Source organism: Macaca fascicularis, chromosome 19 (genome assembly GCF_037993035.2).
Source record: "Macaca fascicularis isolate 582-1 chromosome 19, T2T-MFA8v1.1".
In the NCBI taxonomy this organism is placed as follows: Eukaryota; Metazoa; Chordata; class Mammalia; order Primates; family Cercopithecidae; genus Macaca; species Macaca fascicularis.
Window position 1 is genome coordinate 40473911 of NC_088393.1, and position 14696 is coordinate 40488606.

The 14696-nt window shown below is 61.9% G+C and overlaps 1 protein-coding gene across 4 annotated transcripts; it reads left to right on the top strand.

Moving 5' to 3' along the window:
- On the top strand, nt 1-14253 carry LRP3 (LDL receptor related protein 3). Of its 4 annotated transcripts, none has more exons than XM_005588767.4 (7): nt 1-594; nt 2451-2498; nt 9441-9579; nt 11240-11454; nt 11848-12964; nt 13196-13328; nt 13601-14253. In XM_005588767.4, the coding sequence occupies exons 1-7, from the start codon at nt 522-524 to the stop codon at nt 14186-14188; spliced, it is 2313 nt and encodes a 770-aa protein (XP_005588824.2). In that variant the 5' UTR covers nt 1-521; the 3' UTR covers nt 14189-14253. The 4 variants fall into 4 exon arrangements, with proteins under 4 accessions (XP_005588824.2, XP_045237213.1, XP_045237214.1 ...); XM_045381278.3 differs by having other exon boundaries at nt 312-594; nt 13151-13328; XM_045381279.3 differs by having other exon boundaries at nt 374-594; nt 9444-9579; nt 13151-13328.
- The last annotated feature ends 443 nt before the right edge of the window (nt 14254-14696 follow it).

The following is a 14696-nucleotide window of genomic DNA, read 5'->3' on the forward strand; positions in this document are numbered from 1 at the left end:
GTCTGGCGCAGCGCGGCCTCCAGGCTCCGGGAGCGGGCGAGGGGCCGGGCGGGAGGACGGACAGACCCACGGACGCTCCACCGGCGGCACCCAGCCGGGCGGGCTGGGCGCAGCGCGGGGCGGCCCGGGGACGCCGGGGCCGGGCGGGCTGCGCGCCGCGGGGCATGGGCGCGCCGGGGGTCCCCGGGCCCAGGCCGGCCGCGGCGGGGCTCCCGGGGCGCGGGGGCAGCGGCGGGCGGGGGTCTTCCCTGGCGGCCGCCGCTGAGCCCCCGCGGGGCCCGTGACGCCGCGGCCGATGTGGCCCCGCGCGCGCTACGGGCCTGCACCGCCACCGCACAAAGACGCCTCGGGAGCCGCCGCCTGCACCCGGGCCGCAACAGCCGCGCCAGCCGGAGCCCGAGCCCAAACCCGAGCCCGAGCCACAGCCAGAGCCAGAGCAGGAGCCTCAGCCGGAGCCGGATCCGGATCCGGACCCGGAGCCGGGGGGCAGGAGGCGGCGCCCGCGGGCGGCCGGGCCCGGTATGGAGAAGCGCGCGGCCGCGGGGCTGGAGGGCGCGCCGGGCGCCCGGGCGCAGCTGGCCGTCGTCTGTTTGGGTGAGTGGGCCGCGAGGGCCGGATGGGTCCGGGTCCCCCGCGTGGCAGCTCCGCCCCGCGCCCTGACCTACCCCCCTCTCCAGCCGCGGCATCCCGGGGCTCCGCACCGCGGTGGCTCCCGCGCGGAGGCCCAGAGAGCGGCCAGCACCGCTTGCCCGCCTGGCCCCGGGCCTGGGAGGGCGACTCTGGTGGCGCAGCCCCGGCTCGCGCCCCGCTCGGAGTAGTGCCCGGAGCCCGGGCTGAGCGCTGGCAGGCGGCCCTTCGTGCAGGCGGCAGCCTTTACCCGGCCCGCCCGCGCTGAGCCTGGAGTCGAGGGGGCCCCCGGGAGCTGGGGACAAAGGCCAGGCCGGCTGTCCCCTGAAGAAGAAGCTGTTTCCGGCCTGGAGTTGGGGTGGGGGCGGGTGTGAGCCGCAGATGGGGACTCGGGGCAGGGCTGGAGGAGGATGCCAGTGTGGAGGCGGCTTCCAGGGGACTCCTGTTTTCCCTTTGTGTCTTTCAGCCCCTGGGCAGGCCTGTTCAGTTTAGGAGGGTGCTTGGGTTGGGCCAGGGACCGGTCCAGGCCAGGCATGGGGTGGGAGGGGCTCCCGCCCTGTCCGGGAGTTTTTCTGTCCAGCTTTCCAGCGCCCTGTGTGGGCGAGAGGAGAAGGAGTTAAATCCCCAACCCACATGGCTCCTTTATTTACTGTGATGAAGGAGGGAGGCCATTATAAGAACTGGGGGTTATTAGGGGACACCCTATGATGTCACCAGTGAGGGCTCTGTAACCTGACAGGTTTGCCGAAGCCACTGAAATGACAAAGTAATCACCCCCAGGCCTCAGGGAGCTCTGAGGCTCCGGCAGGCCCGTGCCCCAGCTGTGTGAGCCCGGCTCAATGGGAATGTGCCACTGGGGAGCATGGAGGGTGTAACCTCAGCGCGCCCACCCCAACCTGGGTGCAGGGTCGTGTGTGTTGGGCTCTGAGCTGCTGGGTGCTGGCATCCATGGTGAGCAGGACAGGGGGACAGGCGCTCCATGCTCAGGAGCTTTGGCCTGGCTCTGACCAGGGGGCCTGGGTGTCCTGCGTGGGGGCAGCGGTTCCTGCTTCCTGGCCAGGCGGGATCTGACCCGCATCCTGAACCCTGGGAAGCTGGGCTTGCCCCTCGGCTCTGGGCCCGTAACCCCCCCGGCCAGAGCAGAAGGTGAAAGTAAGGGCCAAACCCCATAGAGGTGGGCGCTTGAGGGGTGGCTGGGGAGTTTTGCTTTCCTTCTGAAGGTCAGCGTGGCACGGGGGGGAAGAGGATGGTTCCGTCACTAGCTGCATGCCCTGTAAATGGCGATAAGCAGAACTGTCTTCCCTCCTGCCCCTGCTGCTGCTTTCCCCTTGGAGGGGGAAGCCAGTCAAAGTAGTAGGAGCAGGCCAGGTGCGGTGGCAGGTGCCTGTAATCCCAGCACTTTGGGAGACCAAGACAGGAGAATCGCTTGAGGCCAGGAGTTTGAGACCAGCCTGAGCAACACAGTGATACCTCATCTTTACAAAAATAAAAAATAAAAAAATAACCAAGCATAGTGGTGCACACCTGTAGTTCCAGCTACTTGGGAGGCTCAGGTGGGAGGATTGCTTGAGCCCAGGAATTTGAAGCTGCAGTGAGCTATGCACTCCAGCCTGGAAAACAGAGCAGGGAAGGCAGGGAGTTGGGGTTGAGGTGGATAGGGGCCCTCTTGATGGGTGGTCTTGGGCTACGCTCTGGGCCTTGCCCTATAAGAGGAAGGGGACCAGCGGGCCAGCCTTGGGTTTACCTGTGGTGTCCCTCATGGGCTGCTGCTGGTCCCCAGCAGGAACCTGAGACCCCTGACCCTTTCTTTGTGTCTCCCACAGTGAACATCTTTCTCACCGGGAGGCTCAGCAGTGCGGTTCCTGCCTTAGGTAAGTAAGCACTTTGTCTCCTTCCTCCATTCCTCCGGGCCCTTTTGGGTGAGTGGGCCCTGAGGACAGGCCTTCAGGGTCCTGGCTCCACCCCGAGTTCCTGTGTGCATCTTTTCTACATCACAAAGGAGCTGTTTGGCTTTGGGCAGGCTTCAACTTCTCTGAGCCTCAGTTTCCTCATCTGTAAAGTGGGTGAAATAACAAGGTCTACTGAAAACCTGGCTCCTAGTATTCCGTGAGCCAGTAAGGCAAGCTCTTAGTGCAGTGCCTGGCACATGGTGACTTTATACCACTGGCAAGCTGCCGAGGGTCCCGTGGAATTGACATCTTGTGCTTCACGCAGGCTGTGGGCTTCCTAGGATTTAATTTATAGGGGTATGACTGAGGGATGACACAGAGAGGCCCATGCCATGGAAAGAACACTTTATTAATTTTCTTGAGAGGAGGGGACATGCCATGCCATGCAGGGCCACCTGGGAATTACTAGGTTTGGACAAGCAGGAGCAAGGGTGGAAGAAAGGTGTAAGTTAGAGCTGGCATCACAGCTTCATGGGAAAGACGAGGCAGCCAGGTGCTGTGGCTCACGCCTGTAATCCCAGCACTTTGGGAGGCGGGCGGAGGTGGGCGGATTGAGTGAGTTTAGGAGTTCGAGACCAGCCTGGCTATCATGGCGAAACTCCACCTCTACTGAAAGGTAGCTATAATCCCATCTACTCGGGAGGCTGAAGCAGGAGAATCGCTTGAACCTGGGAGGCAGAGGTTGCAGTAAACTAGCTGAGATTGCACCACTGTACTCCAGCCTGGGCAATAGAGCTAAACTCTGTCTCTAAGAAAAAGAAAAGGCAGGGCAGAGTAAACAGTTTAGGATTGGCTGGATTGAGTCATTCTGCTGGGCTTGGGCTATGGGGGTGCCCGCTGGTTGCCTGGTTGCTGGTCTGGGGGTGCTTCAGGGCAGGGAAGATATTGGCTTGGTGTGGGAGGTTAGGTAAGAAGGTGGGTAGAGGGCGTGGCCTTGCATCAGCTGCACGTGAAAAGTGAGTTTCAGGCAGCTGACTTTCGAGAGAGAGGTAAACATTTTGGCCAAAAGTACATACAGAATCCGGGAGGACACAGTGAGCACGCTGCCCCCGCCTCTACCTGTTGGCATGGGTCTGTCCAGCCGCTGGCTGTCTTTAAGCTCCAGCCTAGCCCCAAGCACAACAAAGGCCATCAAGAGCTAGAGGGGCGGCCAAGCCCATCCATCCTTCACTACTGGAGGTAAGGGGCTGCTGGTTGGCAAGTGGATAAGCCCAGGCCCCCCAGGGCCCTGAGTGCCACCTGGAGAGTCTGAGGGGGGCCTGAGGGAGCCTATTCTATCACTGACAAGTCCCCATAGACCTCTGCATCTCTTGCTAATTCCGCCTATATACTGCCATTTCCAACAACCCTTAAAAAGGTATTAAAGTAAGCATAAGTATTTCCATAAAAATGTTAAGTCTGGTTGGGTGTGGTGGCTCACACCTGTAACCCCAGCACTTTGAGAGGCTAAGGCAAGAGAATGCTTGAGCCCTGGAGTTTGAGACCAGCCTGAGCAACATAGTGAGACTCCATCTCTCAAAAAAAATCTGAAAATTAGCTGGGCACGTTGGCATGTGCCTGTAGTCTTAGCTACTCGGGAGACTGAGGCAGGATGATTGCTTGAGCCCAGGAGTTTGAGATTGTAGTGGGCTATGACGGCTCCACTGTACTCCAGCCCGGGTGACAGAGCGAGACCCCGTCTGTAAAACAAAAAGCAAAACCTGAGGTCAAGGTGCAGCCGGGGAGAACAAGGGGGGCCTCTGACTTGTTCGTTGCCTGCTGTTCTGCTCGGTGGGGCAGGAGGGGCCTGGGTTTCTAGTTCTGTGCAGGACCCGGCTTGCTGGAGAAAGGACCTGGAGCTGTCAGGCAGCGGGACCCCTGCTGCTGGCTGTGGTTGAGGGGAAGGCCCAGGGTGCACAGAAGCTGTGCTCACTGGCTCCTCTGGCAGGCTCGGGCCTCTTTCCTTTTCTCTCTGCCCTGAGCTGTGCTCTCGGGAGCCCAGCCTCGTCTGCTGCTTCGGGCTGGCCGAGGGCCAGGCCTCGCTCAGTGCTGACCTAGCCCCAGCCCTGTCTGCTGTCCTGGTCCCCACAACTGATGGTGGCCCAGTCTCCCATCCCAATTTCCAGGAAAAGGCTTACTGGCCCGGCCTGGGTCAGATGTCTGTGGGCATGGTAGAAGGTCAGGGGAAGGGGGAATGAGGCTGTCACAGCTTACGAATGTGAGTCCCAGGGCACCCTCCTGCTGGTGGGTGTGTCACCCCAAATGCACATATACCCCACGTTTAGAAAAGTGCTTCCCTGAGGACTAGGGCCACTCATGGAGCTTGGGCGAAGAGGACACTGTCCAGGTCCTTAGCTGTCAAGACCTCAGGTCCCAACAGGGTCCTCGTTGCAGCCCCTGGTGCCCTCTGTGATGGGAGCTGCACAGCCAGTGTGCAAGGCCATGGGTGGTGGTCTGGGATCCTCGCTGTCCTAGAGTCCACTTCTGACACCTCCAGCGTTACTGACCAGCTGCAGGTGGCCCAAGATACCCCCCTCCCAGCACGGCTCCATGACCCTGCATTTCCACGGCTTTCCCTGGGATTCCTGCTGCGTGGGACCCTGGATTGGGAACCCTTCCCCCAGCCCCTTCTCCACCCTCACTAGGCTCCAGAGGGGTCTGGCAGGGCTGTCTGGGGACCTCACAGGTTTTTTACCCCCCAGCAAACCCCATCCTAAGCGTAGGTATGTGGGGCCCTGACTGGTCAGAGCACCTCCTGCATCCCCCCGGCCTCTGGGCTCAGCCCTGAAGCTACTGTGGCCCCAACGGGGAGAGCCTGGGCACGGGCTTCATGCAATTTGCAGGCAGCTGGCAGCTTCCCTGGCACATCTGGGGTGGGACTCCCAGCTCCCCATCGTCGGGTTACACCAGGCAGGTTGGCGGAGGTATTGATCAGCTTTGGAAATTAGATCTGCAAATTGTACTTCCTCAGGCCTTGCAGTGTCCTCTCAGGAATATTTGATGACTCTTTGGACCAGGAAAGGACACTGGCCTAAAAGTGCCCGGTCATTCCTTCCCTACCTGTGTGGGCCACCATGGCTCCCAGGGCCCAGGCCATCTTCTGCCTGAGAGAAGGCAGGTCACCTCCAGCTGAAGCTCAGACAGACCTCTCGACTGCCCCCAACACCCCCAAATCCCTCCCTCTTCCCCATTATCCCGCAAATCATGCAGTCCTCCCATCTGCCCTCACTGCCTGCCCACTGCTACACAGCCCATCATGAACCTCACCTCCATGGGGCATTCCTGGAGACGCCCTCCTCACTGGCAGCCCCTGACCCCAGTCCCCCACCACATGCACATCTGCCTCAGGTCAAGCAGGGTCCTTGCCTAGGCTGGGCACGGTGGGGCACACCTGTAGTGTGAGCACTTTGGGAGGCTGAGGTGGGAGGATCACTTGAGCCTGGAAGTTGAGGCTGCAGTAAGCTGTGATCGCACCACTGCACTGCAGCCTGGGAGACAGAGCTAGACCCTGTCTCAGAAAAAAAAAAAAAAGAAAGAGTCCCTGCCTAGAACTCGCAGCTCCCTGCACAGAGCCCAGCCTCCCTCTAACCCCGCATCCCCTCTGCATGAGGCTGGGCTGCTGCTGCACCCACCGTGGTCTCTGCCAACCCACTTTGGAGAAGAGCACACAGTTTAACCAAGTTGCCCTGATGTGGAAATTTCCGGGGAGCCCCCAGGAGTGAGGCTGGTTGGAGGCACCCATTGCCAGGGCTTTGCTGAGAGGCAGAGCGGCTGGCAGTTGTCCCTTCCTCTGCTCCTGATGTGGCTGGTGGCCTCCCAACCCCTGATGAAGGGGCCAGACATAGGTCTACAAGGGAGAAGCGTTCTGGCCTAGGTGAGTGGGAAGAGACAAAGGTGGCAGGTGATACCTGGCTTTTCCTAGAAAGTGTGGGTGAGACACCTGGCCCCCAAGGGCCCCGAGGAGAGGGACAGGTCTATGTCTATCCCCTAGGGAAGGCCTCCAGGGCTGGGTAGGAATGGACAGTGCCTTGTCCTGCCCCTATGGAGGACAGGGCACCTCATAGGTTTTTACCCCTCGGCAAAAAGGTGAACGTGGGAGGTTCCCAGCTGTGCTGACTCAGAGGCTGACAGTTTGGCTTAGCATGTGCTTTAGAGATGCAATGTGGGGGACGTTACCACCCCAGCCTCACTGGGCCTTCCCTTTTGTGGAACCTCCTTTTCGGACCCCTCCAGCAGGAAAGATCTCTTCTTTTGGATTTCCTCCTTCTTTTTTTTTTTTTTTTGGAGAAAAAGTCTTGCTCTGTCACCCAGGCTGGAGTGCAGTGGTATGATCATGGTTCACCGCAATCTCCACCTCCTGGGTTCAAGCGATTCTCCTGCCTCAGCCTCCCGAGTAGCTGTGGATCACAGACGCCCACTACCACGCCTGGCTGATTTTTGTACTTTTAGTAGAGACGGGATTTTCCCATGTTGGTCAGGCTGATCTCAAACTCCTGACCTCAAATGATCCCCCCGCCTCGGCCTCCGAAAGTGCTGAGACGACAGGCATGAGCCACTGCACCCGGCCTCTTTTGGATTTCTTAACCCTACACCTCCCAAGGAATCCCAGTTCAGACCTCAGGGCTCTGTGAGGTCCTCACGGCTAGTGGCCTCACCCGGCAGAGGGAACCAGGCTGGGGCTGGGGCCACTTTGCATGTTTGGGTGGCTGCACCCCGAGACCCCTCTCTGATAGTTTATCTCCTGCCCTCTCGGGCTGGGAGCAGGGTGTACAGCGCCCTATTTCTGGGGCAGGATCGGAGGCTGGTTGTGGGGGGCTGCCTCCCAGGGCCATGTGTGAGTTCTAAGTGGAGAGGCGCTGACTTGCACCTCACTGACCTGGGACTGTCAAGGGTCTGATGGTGACGCAGTGGTGGCCGGCCTTGCTTTAGGACCAAAAGTTCTGTTCTTATCCTTGATGTTCTCACGAGCTGTTCATGGGGGTTACCAGCTCCCTAGTAGTCACAGTCCCGGATCACCTGGGCCTTCATGGTCCCAGTAGCCCCCTGGGGGAAGGGGCTTCAGCTCTCAGCTCATGGCTGCAGCTGCCCAGCAGGTCCTCAGATGGACCCGTCCACTCAGGGACCCACATCTGTGGAGCACCTGCCGTGCGTCAGGCACTGCGCAGACTCCCGGAACACGGCACGGCCCTGCCTGCCTGTGCGATGTTCATCCGGTCAGTCCCAACAACAAAAGGGAAATGCTCTGTGGCTGAGGCTGGGGGGAGGGGTGGAGGGCTGGAGCTCTGCGGGAGGCAGCCTGGAGGGCTTCCCTGGGAAGGGACCATGGAGCTGGGGGTGGAAGCTGAGGAGTCCGTGAATGGCATAAGAAGGTGGGGATAGCACCCACTAGGGACCACCAGGGCCTCCAGAGCAAGGTTCCCTCCAATGTGAGAGATCGGAGAGGTCCGGGGGGCTAGGGGTGATGGGAGGGATAAGGCAGAGTGTGGGGCAGGGAGGGGCTGGGGCTCCTTCAGTGAATTGTGGTTTTGTGCTAAGAGCATGGGAGGCAGCCAGGGGGCTCTCCTCCCTGTCCTGCAGCTGGGTCCCAGAGAGTCTTGCTGAGAACCAGTGAGAACTCGGCTTGCAAGGTCACAGTGCCAGGGGCCAGCCATGGGAAAGTGAAGAGAGAGTGTCACTGGGCTCGGGAAAAGCGTCATCCCTTGCTTCTCCGAGCCTCAGTTTCTCCATCTGTAAAATGGGCCCTGCCTTCATCTCAGGCTGTTGTGAGAATCAGATGGACCAGTGCAGGGAAGGGTCAGGGGGCTGTGGGGTTGGGGGTGTGGTCAAGTGCAGGGACCAGCCGCCCGGTCCTGGGAGGGCCAGGGCACAGCGGGGCAGGGCAGGCTCACCATGCTGCCCTGGATGGTTTAGAAGCAGACAGCATGGAGAATGGATGGATTAAAGCGAGGCCCGTGGGGCTGGGCATGGAGGGCTCCTCCTTTGAGCTGGCGGGCGTGATGCTCTTTGCTCAACCTGAGCGGTATACAGTTGGCACTCCACGAATGCATGTTGGCTCAGTGCTGCAGTGAGAAGCTGAGGCCCCCAGAGGACTACAGTGATTCCTGACTCTGCCCTCTCTAGCTGTGTGGCCCCGGGCAAGTCACTGACCCTCTGTGAGCCTGTTTCCTCACCTGGTTCCGAAATCTACCTTTGGTGGCTTCTCACTTATACTCAGGATAAAACCCAAATTCTGCACAGGGTGTGATCAGACCCAGGTGGTGTTTCCAGCCACAGCTGGACTTTGCCACCTCTCTGTTGTAGGATCTTCATTCTACCCAGTGGATCTGTGTAAAGTCCATCTGCTCCCACCCCCAGCCTGTGAGTTCCATAGAGCAGGCCTTATTCCCACCTTACTCAGCGTGCCTACCATGCATGCTTGGCACATAGTAGGTGCTCAGTAAATACATGTTGAGTGAGCAAAGCCCCAGGGAGGGCAGGCAGGGGGCTGTCGCAGGATGGGCTATGCCGGCCGGGCAGGCCTAGGGCTGTGGAATTCTCCACTGAGCCGAGGCCACGAGGCTACACCTTGGAGGTGCCGGCTGCCAGGAGGGGTTGTTGGTGGGTTTCCTCCCAGCTCTGCCAGAGGTGCGGGGGACAGGACCTACGCTCTAGCCCACTGCCTAGGGTTGGGGGCTATAGCTGCCCCAAGTCTAGGGGGCCCTACTTGGCCTCCCGTACACACCACCTCCATGAAGTGACAAGTCGTGGCCTTGCCCTTGGCCATGGCCACCCTTGGCTGGGCTAGATCCCACCATGGGGGAGGGCTGGGCTGAAGCTCCTAACCCCACTGCAACCTGCTTCCCAACCAAAGATGGGCCGGCCTTTCTCGGCCTCCTCTCCCGACAGCAGCCTGCAGCGGGAAGCTGGAGCAGCATACGGAGCGGCGTGGGGTCATCTACAGCCCGGCCTGGCCCCTCAACTACCCGCCAGGCACCAACTGCAGCTGGTACATCCAGGGCGACCGTGGCGACATGATTACCATCAGGTAGGGGCGCCCGGGGGTGTCGGAAGGAATCGATGTGGACCCACACGCGTGAGGTGAGTGAGAATGTGTGTGTGTGACAGCAGGTGTGGAGGGCACACGCCTGAGGGTGTACGTGTGTGTGAGCAGGTGTGGGATCATGTGCATGTGTGTGAGCATATGTGTGAGGTGTGTGTGAGCGCCCATGTGTGAGCAGGTGTGAACAGGTGTGTGGGTGTTTGCATGTGTGTGAGCATTTATGAGTAGGTGTGTGTGCATGCAGATGTGTGCCTGTGTGAGACAGGCGTGTGTAGGTATTTGAGGTGTGTGGCATGTGCATGCATGTGAGCACAGGTAAGTAGGTGTGTGTGCATATGTGAGTGCGTGTCTGTGCATGTATGTGAACACACGTGTGCTTGTGTACGTATACAAGCCCATGTCGGGGGAGACATAAAGGACACGTGAGAGAGTTCACGTGTGAGCACATGTATGCACACGAGCCATGCCTGCACAGGTGCAGAGAGCGTGTATGTGTGCATGCATGTAAGATAACGGGTATAACCATGCGTGAGCCATAAGCATGCATGTGTACATGTGAATGCATGCACACAAATGTGTCCAGTGCCCTGGGTCTCCAAGGGCCTCTGTGGCGAGGTGCCCAAGCTGGACCTTTTCCTGGTTTGAGCCTCGTTCATGGGGTATGGGGGGTCTCAGTCACTCAGCCCTGCCAGGAAGGCAGGGCCAGCACACATGCCACTGGGAACACAGCCTGGGACTGGTGGGCATGGTCTGATGTCTCTGAGGTGGCAGAGGTGTCCTCTCTGTCCTGCAGGGGTGGCTGGGGGCCAGGCTGGCACTGAGCCCAGAGCATGGTTTCCACAGGGGGCCTTGGGGAGGGGAGTGAATCAGGCAAAGCCCGGGTGCTCGAGCTGCAGGGACATGCAGAGGGAAAGGGGGCCAGGCAGCGAGCGGTGGTCCTGGCCAGGAGTGGTCATGGGGACATTTGGCTGGGGAGTCACTATAGGCTCCATCTGCCATAGTTTTCCTAAATGCCAGAGCTCAAAAGGTGCAACCCCCGACTTACTCCATAGCTGCAATGCATGAGGATGTGATGGGCATGGGCAGGGTCTGTCCTAGTCTCTGTGCCTCAGTTTCCCCAAGGGCCAGGTGGTTCAGGGCCAGTGTATCTCTGGAGATGACCAGCTGTCAACCTGCTGCAGCCTCGGCCAGCCCCTGGGCACAGTCTCACCCTCACTGCCCATGCCTGGGACTTTGTGCTGGGCCCATCCTAGTGGTCCCGAGGTGGAGGGGTCTGGACCCTTGGGCCTCTGCCCTTTTGGGGAGGGTGTTGGGGTCGGGGGCCCTTGACTTCCTGCTGCACTTCGGCTTCAGGCCGTGTGCACTGATGGAGGGAAGGGTAGCTGCAGCAGAGCTGGAAAAGACCTGTATGGACATCGCAATTCTTCATGGAGCCTCCCGTGCACACCTGGATGGGGACAGTGTGGGGACCGAGTGGCTGGGAGTGGAGGAACCAGGCAATCTGGAACACGAGGAGTGGGGGCGGCCGGCTGGGACGGGGCTGGCTGTCCTGGCCGTGGCTCCAGCCTGACCACTCTCTGCTAGTCCTTGGCCATGGAGGTCCTGCCTACGGCCTCATGTCTGGGTCCTCTCCGCCTCCCCGCAGCTTCCGCAACTTTGACGTGGAGGAGTCCCACCAGTGCTCCCTGGACTGGCTCCTGCTGGGCCCAGCGGCCCCGCCCCGCCAGGAGGCCTTCCGCCTCTGTGGCTCTGCCATCCCGCCTGCCTTCATCTCTGCCCGAGACCACGTCTGGATTTTCTTCCACTCAGACGCCTCCAGCTCCGGCCAGGCCCAGGGCTTCCGTCTGTCTTACATCCGAGGTGATAGCGGTCGCAGGGCAGGCAGGACACCACAGAGCACACCGTGCATGCCAAAAGGCTCCCGGCCCACAGGGGCAGCACCCTCCACAGGGCTCCGGCTCCCTGCAGGATGTCCCCTGACCACCCTGTCAATCTCAGGACAGTGGCAGGACTGGGCATGTGGATGCCTCAGACCTCTCAAGGTCACTGGCCCCACTTCCCGGTCTTGGCTAGTTGTGGGAACTCACCCCTAACCCTAGACTCAGGTCAGGGACTGAGCCCACCCTGGTGTTGGAGGGGTCTCTGCTTCCACGGTGATGGGGAACCACCTGCCCACTTTTGGCCCCAGGCCCCCTGGCCAAAGGGAGGCTCTTCTGTCTCCTGACTGTCCCCTGTTACCTCTCCACCCCACAGGGAAGCTGGGCCAGGCGTCCTGCCAGGCAGATGAGTTCCGCTGTGACAATGGCAAATGCCTGCCCGGCCCGTGGCAGTGCAACGCAGTGGATGAGTGTGGAGACGGCTCTGATGAGGGCAACTGCTCGGCGCCCGCCTCGGAGCCTCCAGGCAGCCTGTGTCCCGGGGGGACCTTTCCGTGCAGCGGGGCGCGCTCCACGCGCTGCCTGCCTGTGGAGCGGCGCTGTGACGGCTTGCAGGACTGCGGCGATGGCTCGGATGAGGCGGGCTGCCCCGACCTGGCGTGTGGCAGGCGGCTGGGCAGCTTCTACGGCTCCTTTGCCTCCCCAGACCTGTTCGGCGCGGCCCGTGGGCCCTCGGACCTTCACTGCACGTGGCTGGTGGACACGCAGGATTCGCGGCGGGTGCTGCTGCAGCTGGAACTGCGGCTGGGCTACGACGACTACGTGCAGGTATACGAGGGCCTGGGTGAGCGCGGGGACCGCCTGCTGCAGACGCTGTCCTACCGCAGCAACCACCGGCCCGTGAGCCTGGAGGCCGCCCAGGGCCGCCTCACCGTGGCGTACCATGCGCGCGCCCGCAGCGCCGGCCACGGCTTCAACGCCACCTATCAGGTGAAGGGCTATTGCCTTCCCTGGGAGCAGCCGTGCGGAAGCAGCAGTGACAGTGATGGGGGCAGCGCGGGCGACCAGGGCTGCTTCTCGGAACCACAGCGCTGCGACGGCTGGTGGCATTGCGCCAGCGGCCGAGACGAGCAGGGTTGCCCTGCCTGCCCGCCCGATCAGTACCCCTGCGAGGGTGGCAGTGGTCTGTGCTACACGCCTGCCGACCGCTGCAACAACCAGAAAAGCTGCCCCGACGGCGCAGACGAGAAGAACTGCTTCTCCTGCCAGCCCGGCACCTTCCACTGCGGTACCAACCTGTGCATCTTCGAGACGTGGCGCTGTGACGGCCAGGAAGACTGCCAGGACGGCAGCGATGAGCACGGGTGCCTGGCCGCCGTGCCCCGCAAGGTCATCACCGCGGCGCTCATCGGCAGCCTGGTGTGCGGCCTGCTGCTGGTCATCGCGCTGGGCTGCGCCTTCAAGCTCTACTCACTGCGCACGCAGGAGTACAGGTGGGCGCTGTGCCCACAGCCAGGGGACCGGGCTTCTTCATCGCCCAGGCTTGCTGTCCCCGTGGCTGTGGGTTTGCAGATGGGGGCCTGGACCAGCTACGTGGAGGCTGCCCTGTGCACACTGGGGTCCCTACATTTTGGGATGTCTGGGTGGAGGGTGGACCCGGAATCCTGTTGCTGCTGCAGGTCCCGGGCAGCCCAGCCATGTCGCCCTCTGCCCACCGCTTCCAGGGCCTTCGAGACCCAGATGACGCGCCTGGAGGCTGAGTTCGTGCGGCGGGAGGCACCTCCATCCTATGGTCAGCTGATCGCGCAGGGCCTCATTCCACCCGTGGAAGACTTTCCTGTCTACAGTGCCTCCCAGGTGAGCCCCTGGAGGGCGCGAGGCCCCTCTGGGGCCAGGTGGGACAGTGTGTGGAGGAGGCTGGTCCAGCGGTCACAGGAGTGGGAGGCAAGGCCTGGGCAGGGTGACCTGGGGGCCCATGGCCAGGTGGGAGGATGGACAAGGTGGTCTCTTGGGTCTCAGGTCCCTTGGGGGTGTGCTGACTCCTGCCCCTGAGCAGCCTGGCCGCCCCCTCAGCCGCATCCCCCTGCCCCACCCCGCCCCACCCCACCCCACCCCGCCCCACCCCACAGGCCTCTGTGCTGCAGAATCTTCGCACAGCCATGCGGAGACAGATGCGTCGGCACGCTTCCCGCAGGGGGCCCTCCCGCCGCCGCCTCGGCCGCCTCTGGAACCGGCTCTTTCACCGGCCGCGGGTGCCCCGAGGCCAGATCCCACTGCTGACCGCAGCACGCCCCTCACAGACCGTGCTGGGTGATGGGTTCCTCCAGCCTGCTCCAGGGGCTGCCCCCGACCCCCCAGCACCGCTCACGGACACAGGCAGCCCCAGGGTGGCTGGAGATGGGCCCCCCAGTGCCCCCAGCCATGCACCGGAGGTGGGACCTTCAGGGCCACCCTTGCCATCAGGCCTGCGAGACCCAGAGTGCAGGCCTGTGGACAAGGACAGAAAGGTCTGCAGGGAGCCACTGGCAGACGGTCCAGCTCCTGTGGATGCACCTCGGGAGCCCTGCTCAGCCCAGGACCCGCACCCCCAGGCCTCCACTGCCAGCAGCACCCTGGGCCCCCACTCGCCAGAGCCACTGGGGGTCTGCAGGAGCCCCCCGCCCCCTTGCTCCCCAATGCTGGAGGCCAGCGATGACGAGGCCCTGTTGGTCTGTTGACCGCCGGGTTCGCTGGTGACCGCCACAGCCCCGCTTTGTAACCAGGGAATACACAGTCATTTCTACCCTGCCTCTGCGTCCTTTCTTATGGAGAGGCCCTCCGGGGACCCCAGCGGAGGGGCTGGGCCCTCAGCCAGCTGGCTGCACTGGTGGGCATGGTGGGCGGGAGCTCTGGGACTGAACGGTGGGGAGAAGGGCGGAGCGGTGAGCCCGTCTGTAGGATCCCAGCGTACACAAGCACCCTGGGGTCTCACTTCTCTCCCCCCACTTCATTCTGGGAACCCATTTCCAAAGAAGCAGAGGACCAGAGCTTTTTTGCTTCATCTGCCCTGCAGTGGCACCAGCCGCCCACAGAGCTGGGAGCTGTCATGAGGATGGGGCTGGGCCACGGGGACGCTGGGTCTCATCCGTGGTGACTGTTCTGCCCATGCCTCACCCTCTTCCTGTTCAGCAAGGCCCCTGGAGGACCTGGGTTGGGCAGCTCCTGCCAAGCCCTCAGGCCCCTGAC

What these genes read in the sequence shown, in the direction of transcription:
- LRP3 (XM_045381278.3), top strand. Translation starts at nt 522, where the DNA reads ATGGAGAAGCGCGCGGCCGCGGGGCTGGAGGGCGCGCCGGGCGCCCGG. An exon ending in GGCGACATGATTACCATCAG is followed by an intron (nt 9,580 to 11,239) that starts GTAGGGGCGCCC and finishes GCCTCCCCGCAG; the next exon opens with CTTCCGCAACTTTGACGTGG. An exon ending in CTGTCTACAGTGCCTCCCAG is followed by an intron (nt 13,329 to 13,600) that starts GTGAGCCCCTGG and finishes CCCACCCCACAG; the next exon opens with GCCTCTGTGCTGCAGAATCT.